Raw genomic sequence first — 15,072 nt, 5'->3', positions numbered from 1 at the left:
GATACTGAAATATGCATTTTTTCTGTGGGAATGTCTGGTGGTTTATCTTTGACATAATTTTTTTGACAAGTGGGTTCTCATCAAATGGGACCATTTTTAGGGTTGTCTCTGGAGTAAGGCTATAGGTCATGCGATTGATGCACTCAACAGAGAAGCACTCGCGATCATAAAGTTCAGGTATAGTGAAATCATTAGATGGTGGAACAGACATACGAGTTTGAGTTGCTGTCGGCACTCTCTTAATTGTTACCTTCTCAGTATAAGAGGGTCTCAGAGCAGGTCTGCTGGTAGTTAGCTTCTTTTTACATCCTGATATGTTACATTTTGCTCTGTTTTCATTTTTTATATTTCTTTTTCATCTTTTCACTTCTGACATGCATGAGAGTAAGCTGGATGATCTCCTTGACAGTTGACACATTTAGCTTTTTTTGCACAGCAAGATTTGTTATCATGCTCTTTACTATCACACACACCGGGCACAGGTAGTAGGCCTCCAACATCTGCTTTTACAGATGTTGGAGGCTTAGTGTGTGTCAAAAGTAAGGACGATGTTCCTGGTTGAAACCAGGCGATCATCCCTATGTATCAGGATGTGCCTCACACCTGTCACTCCCTGATCTTTAATTTCTGAACATATCTCCTCATCAGGAACATCAAGGAGATCCCATTCTGATATCTCTCCTCTACAGGAACTGAGTGTTTTATGAGGTGTTACTGTAATTGGTATTCCACCTGTTGTTGCTCTCAGTAGTTTCTTGGAATGTTGCTGACACGTTTCCACAAGGATATCACCAGAATGCAATTTCTTAACAGTGGCAGGGAGGTCCTGCCAGTCCTTCTAAACCCTTTTGAATAAAGAATGGTGACATTTTCCTTATTGGCTTTTCACCTGTTGCATGAATAATCGAAAACGTTGGTACATTTATACTAGTATCATATATCTTTTGTTTCTTACTTCTGTTACCATATGCCGTATCTACAGTATTAGTACTTAGAGTCACCCTGAAACATTAGATGATGAAGAATTCATGCTCAAAGAGTTTTAGTTCAGTGCCAAAACTCTACACCCACATGGAGCCACACATGAACATCCATTGACTGGCAAGCAATGACTGCACTCAGGAGTGGAATGCCAGGGCTACTCCAGATGCTATATCAGCACTACAGCAAGCCTAGGATCTCGACCGCAGACAATGGAATGAGAGACTTAAACCGTTGACCCTTGCAGGCAAGCCCACTAGCCAATTGATCCTGGCTGGGCTATCCAGGACTGCTTTGGCAAGTTTTTTGCCAAAGCAGTCCTGGCAAAATATAAATTAACAAAAAACAAAAATAAAACTTGAATACAGCTTTTTGTTATTTCACATGTTTTTTTTTTTTGTTTTTTTTTTAACTGTTTAACATATTTGTGGCAGTCTGCATCTTGGGCAAGTTGAGCATCAGGCAGGAACTTGCTTGACAGAATATTAAGTCCTTTCTGAAATGAATGGGCACGTTTTTACAAGTTAATTAATACATGTGGCATGCCAGTTTCAGTATAATTTTATTTGAATTTTCTGTGTAAAATCAGTATCTCTGAAGTAGCCTGAAAGTATAGAAAATCTCAAACATAATATTATCTTATTTCAAGTACAAAAACAATATTTGAATTTGAAAAGTTGCACATTAGATAAATCAGTTGGTTTGTGTACCTAGTGAAGTATATATGAATAAATAAATTTCCCTTATCTGGATATATTAGTTTTAAATAGGTTGTTAGGACAATGCACAGTATTTAGTGCTATAATAAAAGTAACCTGTTGAAAGTTTATTTTTCATTTGGTCAGACTATAATAAATTTAGTTTAATCCTTTATCCAAGTGTGTGCAAACAAAGTTTGTGCCTGAAAGTATCTTCAGGACTGGGGTAAAGTGGTACAACACCTTGCTAATGCTTCTGCCTTGGTATCTCCACTTGGGCCTGGCTCCCACTGAAGAGACCTCAATAAAGATCGAAACTAGTCTGGATAGTGGCTCTTTCCTTAATGCATAACATTATACATATCCGCAAGGAGATGTGTTTTGCATTTTGGGAGATACTGAGATAGGAGTGTTGGTATCTTGCTCCACCTTTGCAAGGAGTTGCCTGGTGTTGTACTACTTTACCCCGGTCCTGAAGATACTTTCAGGCGCAAACTTTGTTTGCACACACTTGGATAAAGGATTAAACTAAATTTATTAAAAGTAACCTGGTTTGACTTGAACCTGTACGGCATGGTGTCAGTGTGGGGAGGATGTTTTTAATATATAGGGCCATTTTCATTCTGGTTGTTACTAATTACTCTATTGCATAAATACTGGGCATGAATTAGATTAGGTTAGGAACTTCATACACCTAGGGTGAAACATGACATATGATTCAGACTCTAAAAAATAGATAAGAACTTGGATAACAAAAGTGAAAGTAAACCTACAGTCAATAAACAAGATATGGAAAAGTAAATCAGTGAGCCTTCCCACAAAACTGAAAACATGCATATCTGCAAGGCTCTCTCTCTCTCTCTTTCTCTGTGGTTGTGAAACATGGGTAGTGGTCACTCTGTGAAATGAATACTGGTTTTCAAAAGAAAATGTCATAAAAATATTTTATGACTTGGATTGGTGCAAAAGATAACATATGAACTGTATAGCAGTTCATATGTTAGATTCTTTCTGCAAAATAATTTGAAAGAAACTAAAAATTTTTTGGATATATCATCAAGGATAACAACAATAGGGATGATCAGAAACAATGGATGGTACAAACAGAAGAGAATTAGTAGATGTGAAGGAGTGGTTTGGAAAGAATTATAGGGTTTGAGTCATCTGGCAATGGACAGAGAGAAATGGCAAAGAAAGGTGAAACTAATATCAGACATTAACAGGCATTGGACCCATGGGTACTGGGTACTGATGATGACTAAAGCACCCCCCCCCACACACACAAGTATTAAATGAACGTGTACACACACACACACACAAAAAAAGTTCTGAATTTGAATTGTGTGCTTAATGAAGGTAAGCAGATAATTCACATAAAGTGGAATAACGGTAATGCTTTTTTAAAAGATAAAAGCTGAATGGTACAATACAGTACAGTAAATTGCAAAATGTGGTAAAAAAAAAATTCTATTGTTTGCAACTAAGAAGAACAGGATTTTGAAATTTGTTCAGAGATTGCAGCAACATAAGGAAATGGAAGCCTCCAGTTTCAGGGTTCTTAGAAAGAGGGAAGTAAGAGTTAAAAATGCTTTGAATCCTTTCTGAGAAAAAGCTATTCTGTTGCATAACATGTAGGGCGTTAAGTTTAACCAAACTAGTTTCACATCATGAATATTGGAGAGCAATATGAAATCTATTAAGCAATGTTTTGATGATGCCCATTTTTTGAGAAGGATGGTATGTGGAGTTTTGCTGTATATAACATCTAGTGAAGGTAGGTTTCCAATTTCTTTCCAAGAGAGAGAGAGAGAGAGCAAGAAAGGAAAGTTCTAATCTTTCAAGTAAGAATCAGTTTACATAAAGAACTGTGTTATTCAAATGGATTCAAAAACTAGATGAATTGTTTAACATGCAAGACTATAAACGTGTGGACAGACTTATGTGTTCGTCGAACATGTTGTTTATTATTTTAACGGTATAATAGAACACAGAAACTAAGTAAATAATTAATTTATTAACTTGATGCTGATATTTCGCTGGTGTTATAACTATTCACAAATGTACCACTAATAGAAACCCTCCATCTACTGAAGTCACACTTCCCCCCTGATATATTTGAACTATTCAAATTCACAATATATGCAGGATATTTCACATGGAAAGGGAAAATATACAAACAAATTGATGGGACAGCCATGGGCTCCCCCCTTCCCCCCCTTAGCCAACTTTTACATAGAACACCTGGAAAAACAAGCAATCAATACAGCCACTCTCAAACCAACACTTTGGCTACGCTATGTTGATGATGTGCTTGCTATTTGGCCACATGGCCCTGAGACATTGAAAACATTCTTAGCACATTTAAATAGCCAACATCCAAAAATCCACTTTACTATGGAACTGGAAACCAACAACTGTCTGCCCTTCCTGGATACACTCATCATACGTCTCCCAGATGATTCCTTATCATTTTCAGTTTTTAGAAAACCCACACATACAGGCAGATACTTACACAAACAATCACACCATCATCCTTCTCAACAATATGGCATATTAAAAACGCTAACCCATAGAGCGAGAGCAATCTGTTCCAATGACAAGGCTCTTACTGCTGAACTGACTCACTTACGCCACACCTTCTTGGCCAACGGCTACAATCCACATAAAATAAACAAAATACTAAACACTCCTAAGAAACTCCTCCCACCATCCACCACAGAGAACTACAACAAAACAGTCACCATCCCTTACATTAAAGGCACATCCGAAAAGATCTCAAGAACTCTCAATAAACATAAACTACGCACTACGTTCAGACCATGTAGCAAATTAGCCACCCTCATCCGCTCACCCAAGGACAGCATTCCTCCTTTATCACATCCAGGAGTCTACCAAGTACCCTGCTCATGCAATCAAGCCTACTACGGTCAAACAGGAAGAACTGTGAACATACGCATCAGCGAACATAAAAGATACGTCCGGAATTATCATTATGGGAAGTCAGGCCTGGCAGATCATGCTCTGGATACCCCTGCACACAGGATCAACTGGAAAAACACAAAAGTACTACACAGAAACCCGTATAAATCAGAGAGATTGTTCTTAGAGGCGACAGAAGCCCTAAAACACACCCCAAATCTCAACAAATATGGCTGTATTAACTTGCCGAAGATCTGGGAGACAGTCATATTAAGAAAAAACTAGCTCTTTTCTAGGACTCTAGTAATATATGATAGCTTTTTTTTTTTTCAGATAGAGGGCGCCAAAATCAGGACTCTAGTCTTTGTGTTGCTGCTACAATTTTGTTTAAGTACACCATGTTGTTTTAGTCTCGCGTATTGTGACAAACAGTGTTTTTGTGCTCTGAAGATGCTGGTTATAACACCAGCGAAATATCAGCATCAAGTTAATAAATTAATTATTTACTTAGTTTCTGTGTTCTATTATACTGTTAAAATAATAAACAACATGCAAGACTATACTTATTTGTTTTCGACATTGAATAAAGTCAGAGTTCTAGGCAGACATTTTCTCTAATCTTTCAACTTGGAGATTGGCTAAAATATGACAGACTGAATAGAGCACTTGAGACATTCCCATATGAAGAAATGGATTAATTTTATTCACAGGAGATCATAGAAAATTTTGCTGCAAACAAAGTTTGTAAGTTATTTTCTATTAACCCCCAAACCAGCCATGATGTCTATAGACGTCAAGCTAAATCTGGATATGATTCTGTAACACCCATTGAATAACATGGATAAGAAGTGCAATTTGGTCTCACCATTTCATCCACCTAGGCCAGTAGGGAGGTTAAGCATCCTTGCTTAAAATATCTAGAACTTATTTGTGAACTTATTGCAATAAGCATACTTACTTGTATAATCAGTAATACTTTCAGGGGCATCCCTATCTAAAGCCAATGCTTCAATGTTTTTCCAGTGGGTTTGAAGAGCTAAAATAAAATGAAAATGCTCAATCATTAATAAAGTATCATTGAATTTTATATCAGCATGTACAAAAAAGCACTTTCAGATAAAACTGGTATCTTATCTAAGATATTTAAATTGATGTTAATATAAGAGATACAGTTGACTTTATCAACTTTACCATTATAGCAAACTCACTCACTCACTATAACCAACTTCCAAAAAAATCATCAATGCTGATTTAAAGGAAATTCACTATAATGAATTTCCTTTAGCCACGCTACTGGCCAAGATGTCTATAGACGTCAAGGTTATCATGGATGCAAAGTGCATATTAAAATTGTAATATCATTGATATTATATTAAAATATATGATCGATACGAAGCGTATGCATATTTTATCCATAATGGCCAGCTAGGTGGTTAATAGCAAATCACTTACTACAAATAGAATGAATTCATAGCATAACAAAATCCACTGGCTCCATAAGCGTCTGTTACTATGAAAAATTTTCATAATGCAAGCAGCTATTTTAATGGGAAAATAGATAATTTGTACATGCTGATATAATTCAGAATTCAGATAGTTCTACCATAAAATTGCAACTGTAGCATAATGTATAATTTAAATTTAAACTAAAATAGAGTATAGCACATTCATATATGTACTAATGAATTAGTAATTACAGCAAAGAACAGTCAATACTTGATTAAAAAAATATATCATGATGTGTACAATATTAATAATATTGTATTCAATGAGCACAAAGTTCTGAATGCTCAATGCACAAAAGCAAACAACATAAAAAAAGATGCCCAAGTTTATGGAAAAGAAGGCCATAGCAAGTTTGCATGATAAACATCACTGTAATTAGCTGACACATTGCCACAGACAACTGAGATGTTTTCATGAAAAATCATGATTCTTTTCAAACATTTCAAAGAAACTCTACTAGACATATTTATAAATAGTTATATGACTTATACACATAGAAAAAAAATCCAGAATTTAATTCAAAAGATTTGATCTATTTCATCCAATGTAATATGGACATCATCAGGGAGAAAGACCAGTAATTACTATATTTGCCAGCGTATAAGACGCACCAGCCTATAAGATGCACCCCCTTTTTTGTACACATTTTTTAGGAAAAAACTTTATCCCTGAATATAATAATGAATTTACAATATTTCAAATATAGAGTAATAAATAGGTCTACTTTCAACAAATACCTAATCTAACTAGGAAAGAGTATCCACCTTTTAATCTTCTTCGTCAAAACCCAGAAATTCATCTCCAGAGTTAAATGAAGAGATACTTCAAACCTCTTCTAAATCAGAATCTGAGTCCTCATACAACAAATTGTTCTCTGTACCATCCAGTGCATTACTAATGCCACACTTCTTAAATGATTCAACCACTGTCCCAATTTCACAGCATCCCATGAAGCTTTGACCCCCTCACAAACTTGCGAAATGCCAGGCCTCTTCCTTCTTCCTGATGGCGTAATCTCAAAATCTGAAGACTGCATCCAGCTGTTCCACTTCTCCTTCATAAATCCCTTAAATGGTTTATTAATACAGACATCTAAAGGTTGAAGCTAACTGAGTTTTCAATTCCTTGAGTTTATTTTTCACATCTTCTGTTCTGTGAGAACAAAACTGATCCCATACTAGCAGGGCAGACTTCTTCAACAGTCCGCCAGGGCGCCTAGACCAAATTTTATCTATCCATAACTTTATTCCTCCTCCATCCATCCAGCCTTTTGCATGAACATGTACAAACACTCCTTTAAGCAATTTTTCTTTGGGTAGCGTCTTCCTTTTAAAAATTAATAACGGCGGCAATTTTGTCCAATCAGCACAGCAGGATAAACAACCATGTAGTAAGTTTTTTCATGCCCCAAAGTTTTAACAGTAACACCTTTTGTGCCCTTGGAATCTACAGTTTTGTTTGAGGGCATATCAAAAGTCAGCGGCACCTTGTCCATGTTTCCTATTTGCGCAAGTTCAAAATTTTCTCGTTTCCTTGTGTTAATGACGAATTGATGAAATTCAACCATTTTTTCCTTCATATTCAGCTGGCATCTTTTGTGATATTTTTGTTTCAGTCCGCATGCATGAATCTGGAACACCATGATGCTGATCCAGTAAAGGCAGCAATCCCTCTGTTAGTGGCTATTGCTTTCGCTTGATGAATAATCATTTTGGTAGACACTGAAAGTCCTGCTTTTCTGTGGTCAAAAATCCAAGTATTCAGTTCTGCCTCAAGTTCTGGCCATTTTGCAGTTCCACTTGGTAGGTTATGTTTACTGTGAGTTGCTTTTTTTAGATCCTCTTCCTGATTCTGCCAAGATCTTATCATTTTTTCAATTGGGGGTGGCCCAAATTGCCTCTCTGCAGCCCTGTTTCCATGTTCTTTAGCATACGCAATCGCACGTATCTTGTATGCAATATTGTAGCAATGCCGACATTTTTCAGCCATAATTTGCCAAGAAATTTAGAGAAAATTGAACGGCAGAAATTTATCACTGTTCACAACAACCGCAACAACATGTGCATCCACTGAACTCTACGTAACTGGGATGCTCTCACACACCACAAGGAAGCAAGAGAAATCACGTAACTCGGAACAGAGAAAATTTCCAGAAATGAAAGTAATAAAAAAACTGAGTATTGGTGTATAAGATGTACCCTGTTTTTCAGACCTATTTTCAAAGAAAAAAGTGCATCTTATATGCCGGCAAATACGGTACATCAAAAACATAAATGATAAGAATGAGTCATGCAGCATCTACTTAGGGATATATGAACAAACATTACAGATTCTTCAGGAATTCAATCTATACACTTCCTTCAAATCAGCCTGGAAACTGTTTCCTTTCTTATCATCTATGGAAGACATTACCATCTCTCTCCTTACCTTGTGTTTATCAAGTGCCCCACTCATGCCACCTTTGCTATTTTGGATAAGCTGGCTGTTCTGCTTTGATTAAAATCCAAGAACTTCAAGACCATATTACAATTACATTTTTGGAATCCAACAAGTTTGGCCTTGCTTCTCATGCTACTGACACTATGCCCAGAGTTCTTCAGAATGAGACACAATCTTTACCCCAACAGGTTCAAATTTCAAATATTTCATGCATGATAAAAATGTATAATAAATTAATATTTGCTCTGGTATAGCAGGATTCTATAGTTAACTAATGAATCTTTTAGTTAACTGATAAAATTTGACTATATAATGAAATTGCTATGAACTGAAAAGAATCATCTATATTTATAGATACTTTTATAGCATACACATGTATAAAAAATATAGAATTTCATTTAAAAACTGCAATATATTTCATTCCGTGTAGTATGAATGTCACCAAGTAGGAAAGACCAGCAACTATCGTAAAAGTTTCTGCAGATTAAATAACCTAAAAAAAAAATCAATTACGAACAGTTATTAGTAATCACTTCCCAAAACTTGGAGATTGGTATACAGTCAGAGCAGTTAAGGTTTGGATGACTTTGTAGTTTTTTACATCTTTCAAGGTAAAGACGATCAAATCTGAACCTGCTGGGATAAAGATTATGTCTCATTCTGAAGAGCTATTTGACATGAACATCGTGAAGTAGTTACTAGTCTTTCTAATTGACAATGTTCATGTTACACTGAATGAAATATATTGCAGTTTTTAAATGAAATTCTATATTTTATATACATGTGTACGCTATAAAAGTATCTATAAATGTAGATGATTCTTTTCAGTTCATAGCAATTTTATTATATAGTCAAATTTCATCAGTGAACTAAAAGATTTGTTAGTTAACTAAAGAATCACATGTATACCACAGGAAAAATTAATTTATTATACAGATATTTTCAGACATCATCAGCATGTACAGTGAACAACAATAAGGAATTCAAATAAAGAAACAGTAGAACACACACATTAAAAAATGGAATCCCTCTATGTATACAGTCAGGTGTTCATAGGTTAAAACTTTGGGCTAAAAAAAACTTGATATTACAAATTTATTTACTACAGTTGAGGATGACAATTTCCCACACTTTAGGAATAGAAAGACAGGCACTGCAATTAAGATTAGGTTAATGAAGTATGGCCTGAGCACTTTCTTTGTATAAATATTCACGTTAATGTATAGATCTATGTAACAGCTTGGTGTTTTCCCACTGGATTCTGTAGTTAGTGTTTTCAATTCCATGTTGTTCGATGCCAGATTTGTGAAGGTTGATAAGCCTGATGTGATCCTGATATTCAGAGATATGTTTATTGACAGATCTTCTTGTTTGTCTTTTGGAGAAGGTAGCAGGTTATGAATTTGGTTGATGAGTTTATAATTTTTCATAATTTTCTGCTATCCATTCAGAGATGCCTTTAACATATGGTATAGGAATCCTGTGGACTTCCTGTCTGGATTAATTATTTTCTGAATTATTTTTGGATTATAACCATTTAACAAGAGCTCATAAAATTTATCTAAAAGTTAGCCATTCTCTGGTGCTTAATCAGTTATGAGTTTCAAAAAAGGGCTTAGCATTAAATATCATAAAATTAACACAGATGGAAGCTGATCTGTCAAATACATTAAATCCCAACTTACTAAATATTGTTATTAATATATAAAAAAATGCAGACTCTAAAGCCTTTGAAAAAAGTATCACAAATCTCAATAAAAATTGAGATTTGTGATATCTTCATGCAAATTACTGAACCTTATTGGAATGACTGTTGAAAAATACAATCAAATTACCTATGGACAAATGGGTTATTAACTTATCTGGCTGTCCCCTAACCAAAGATGAATTGAATGTACTAGCACATGGGCACAAGTTTGTGATTTTGCTCAAATGAATTCTCTAATGAGAATTCAAGCGCAACATTGAAAAGAACATAAGTCATCTATTTAGTAATAAAGCTAACAGACTACATTTTGAAGTAGCCAAGTTGATCTATGATGCATGACCATTGTAACCGAATATTGCACAGTGAGAATTAAAAACCCTGATGTCTTTAAAAGTGCAATAATAACAGTTTTCACCAAAGCTGACAAATGGAATACCACTGTAGTCTTAGATTTCAAATCTTATGATTGAAAAATGAAATTACTTCTTTGTGATCAGATTACACACTCCATGCTTAATACGAATCCTATCAAAAGTCAACTCAATAAACTCAAGTTATTGGATAAAACAACATGCATAGATCAAGAAATGATCAAAAGACTCAGAACATACCATGCAACCTCTCAACTCCCGGGAATATATGGCTCACCGAAATTACATAAAAGTAACTGTCCACTTAGACCTACTGTGAATTCTATAAGCAGTCCAGCATATATAAAATTTCAAGATTTTTGTCTAACCTTTTCCACCCCCTCACTGGCCACTCAGCTTCCTAAATAAATAAATATTAAAAAAAAATAAAATAAAATAAAAATAAACAATAGAATTTCTAGCCTAAAAATTTCCATAGTAGACTTATTCAAATTTACAATTACATCTGGTTACTTCACATCTGGTTCTCGGCCTCGACCATAGATGGCAACCCTATTGGAAGAAATTTTTTTTCTAAGTTGGTATCTGTCATAAGCATCCATATGAAATTGCAAGTCATTCTATCAAGTAGTTTGTTTTATACAGCTCTCTGAAGCAAAGGTGTTGTCTGTATCCCTAGAAGTGGATAAAATTGAGTATCGTCCAGTTATAAAATTATTTGTAAAAGAAGGTTTAATGCCAAAAGAAATTCATTCAAAGTTCATAAAAATCATAAAAGTTTATGGGTACTCTTCTCCTTTGTTTTCAACAATTAAGAAATGGGTTGCCGAGTTTAAACATGGCCGTACCAGCCTTGAAGATGATCCATGTGAAGGACATCCAAAAAAGTGTAACAACACCAGAAATCATTGATCAAGTGCACGATATGGCACTAGATGACTGCCGAGTCAAAGTGCGCGAAATTGCTGAGACTATAGCATTTCAAAAGAACGTGTAGGATATATTTTGCATGAAGAATTGCAAATGAAAAAGCTTTGCACAAGATGGGTGCTGCGATTGCTCACAGCAGTTCAAAAATGCACTGGCATGAAATTCTCTGAACAGTGCTTGGAACATTTTAATAAGAATAAAGCTGATTTTATGCATCGATTTATTACTATGGATGAGACTTGGATTCGCCATTACACAGCAGAATCCAAACAGTGGACAGAAGCCAGTTGTTCGGCACTAAAGAAGACAAAGTCGGTTCCATCAGCAGGAAAAGTCATGCATCAGTGTTTTGGGATGCTAAAGGCATTTTGTTTATTAATTATCTTGAGTAAAACAATAACCGAGGAATATTATTCCGATCTTTTAACCAGACTAGACAAAAAAATTTGTGAAAAAAGACCTGGTTTGCAGAAGAAAAAAATCATCTTTCATCAGACAATGCACCTGCCCACAAAGGTGTTTTTGGCAATGGGAAAATTAAGGGATTTGCATTATGAATTGTTGGAACATCCACCCTATTTCCCAGATTTGGCTCCGTCTGACTTCTATCTCTTCCCAAACTAAAACTCTTCCTCACTGGTCAGCGTTTTTCTTTAAATCAAGAGATAATTGCAGCTGTAGAGGGGTATTTTGCAGATTTTACTGAGAACCACTACAGGGAAATGATAATGGCACCGGAATAAATGTATTAGTCTAAAGAGAAATGTTGAAAATGTCTAAATGTTGAAAAATGAAAATAATTTTGAAATTATAAATTCGTTTTTTCATTGTTAGGCCCAGAACTTTTCAGACCACCCTCATAAAATATACAAGTGGAAGGAAATACAATGAGCTTACTGCTATCACCTAACCTAGTCAACTTTTATCTTTAACATCTGAGAGTTGGCCGAGTGGTTAGCATATATACGCTCTCCAGCCAACAAGCTGTAGGTCTGAACCCTGCCATAGGCATGAATGTTTGTGATTGTCTGTGAAAATACTAGTGGTGGTGAACAATGGATGACATTGGTGTAGATGATGTGGTCCGCTATAGTTGGTGGATTAAGTATGGAGATGGAGAGTTGTAGAGCAGGTGCCTTTCCTTGATGAGTCTTGGGACTCCTTGGAGGTGTCACATAATCCTAATAATAATATTTTCTCGAGCTCTTGAGAGATAACCATCTCAGGCAGCATGCAAAGGAGGGCATGCGAGAATCAAGAGTTCTAGATCTGATCATTTCATTAGAGGGTGTAATTGTGAGAGGGGGTTTCACACTTTCTTCCAGCTGGTGAAAGTGATCATGAAGTAATCATCTGTGTTGTGGCTAATCATATACAGACTCTTGTGAGGAAAGGATATATGTGGAATTATAAGACTGGTGATTATGACTAGCTTAGGAGACAGCTTAGAGCTATAACATGGCACGAGGTGTTGAGCGGTAAGGAAATAAATGCTGCATGGGAACTGACAAAGAAATACACAACAGCATCAATGTGTGAATGTATTCCGAAGGCCAAAAGGCTGAATCAGGTAGGTGTAAAATGGATAAATGTGGAGCTTAAGCATGAAATCTGGAAAAAGAAAGTAATCTGGAGGAAGTACAAGATGAATAATGGTAATAATCAGTCACATGAAGAGTATAAAGAACATGTCAGGAGAGTGACTTAGTAAGGAAAACAAAAGTGGAGTATGAGCAGAAATTGGCAAATCAGGCAAAGAAAACCCTACCGCAAACACAAATAGGCTAAATAGCCATAAAAATAATATTTACTTTTTCCCAAAAACAATACCCTAGAGAGTGTTTTTAGATATGTGATAAGTAGAAAGAAGAATGATCATGGTAAGATGAAGTTAATGGATGAAAGTGGTATTATGGTAACTGCTGCAGAAGACATTGTTGAAGTATTCAGTGATCAATTTATAAGGGTGTTTCATCCTGATCAGAGTGGAATCATGAGGAAATTAAGTGTATAGGACATAGGAGGGGAATGGCTTAATTGTGAGTGAGCAGGAGGTATTTGAGGAAATAAATAACCTTGATGTCAATAGAGCGATAGGATTTGATGACATATCACCACGCATCTTAAAGGAATGTTCCAGGGAATTGGTAGTAGCAGTGGCATGCCTGTTTAATAAGTCTAACAAAAGCACAGGTTCCAAGGGAGTGGAAGGAGGGTAAAATTGTTCCACTGCATAAAGGTTGTGATAAGGCTGTAGCTTCAAATTATAGGCTGGTTTGTATATCTGGAGTTGTGGTGAAGGTACTGGAGAGATTACTGAACCTTACTGGAATGACTGTGGAAACTAGGTTGATAACAGCAGTATTCTCTGTGGTTATTAGCATAGGTTTGTTAAGGGGAGATCATGTTTCACTAACTTACTTATGTACCATAAGAAGGTGACAAATACCTTGGACAGGGAAGATGCATATACAGAGATGTACTTAGATTTTGCAAAGACTTTTGATAGACTTCCACATGACAAGCTCTTAAATAAATTGAAACAGATGGGACTGGATAAATGACTTCTGAGTTGGATCAGTGACTGGCTGTCAGCTATCAGAAAGTTATATATGGGGTATATAGATTGTATATAAGTATCTGACTTCATGGAGGTCAAATGTTAATAATAATAATAAAGAAAGAATCCTCTCTCTCTCAACCCAAAGCCAACAATTTGGCTGTGATACATTGATGATGTTTTTGCAGTTTTGAGACACAGAGAACCAAAACTCCATTCTACCCAAAATCAACACCCTACATCCTAAGTTCACACTAGAAAAAGAATCATCAAAAGGAATTTCCTTCTTAGATGTGCACATCCAACATAAACAAGATCGATCCATTTCCACTTGTCTACTTCAAACAACTTTTATGGGTTGCTATATCCACAATATATCAGCCCACCAACCATCTCAAAAATATGTATCATAAAATCCCTTGTATTTAGAGAACACAAGATTTGTTCTTCTGAAGAATCTCTTTAACAAGAACTACAAATCCAAAAAACAGCCCTACTAAATGGTTATAATCCAAGAACAACTCAGAAAATAATTAATGACTTTCTTATACAGCAACCCAGACAAGAAGAAATCCACAGCACTCCTATACCATGTTTAAAGCATCTCTGAACAAATGGCAAAAATTATGAAAAAATAGAAGCTCATAACCTGCTACCTTCTTCAAAAGACAAACTCTCACCACTGATGCACCTGGCATATAGAAAGTACCATGTCTGTGCAACTTGTTTGACTAGGGACAAACAGGAATATTTGTCAATAAACGTATCTCTGAACATCAAAATCACATTCGTCTTATCAAACCTCATAAATCTGGCCTGGCACAACATGGGATTGAAAACACTAGACATAGGATTCAACAGAAAAACACCAAGCTGTTATTACATAGATCCATATACAAACATAAATGTTTATACAAAGAAAGTGCTGAGGCCCTACTTCATTGACCTACCTTCGTAATG

At 35.7% G+C, this 15,072-nt stretch overlaps 1 protein-coding gene across 1 annotated transcript in view; it reads right to left on the bottom strand.

Moving 5' to 3' along the window:
- Irbp (Inverted repeat-binding protein) overlaps positions 1-15,072 on the bottom strand; it is a 252,925-nt gene that overhangs the window by 58,868 nt on the left and 178,985 nt on the right. The window contains exon 13 of the mRNA XM_090393723.1: positions 5,557-5,634. Within this exon, the coding sequence (XP_090249849.1) occupies positions 5,557-5,634 (78 nt within the window). The remainder of the gene's footprint in view (positions 1-5,556; positions 5,635-15,072) is intronic.

Source organism: Typopeltis vanoorti, chromosome 6 (genome assembly GCF_054136105.1).
Source record: "Typopeltis vanoorti isolate ZY-2024b chromosome 6, IOZ_Tvanoo_1.0, whole genome shotgun sequence".
In the NCBI taxonomy this organism is placed as follows: domain Eukaryota; kingdom Metazoa; phylum Arthropoda; class Arachnida; order Uropygi; family Thelyphonidae; genus Typopeltis; species Typopeltis vanoorti.
This window is presented reverse-complemented; position numbering and strand designations above follow the sequence as displayed.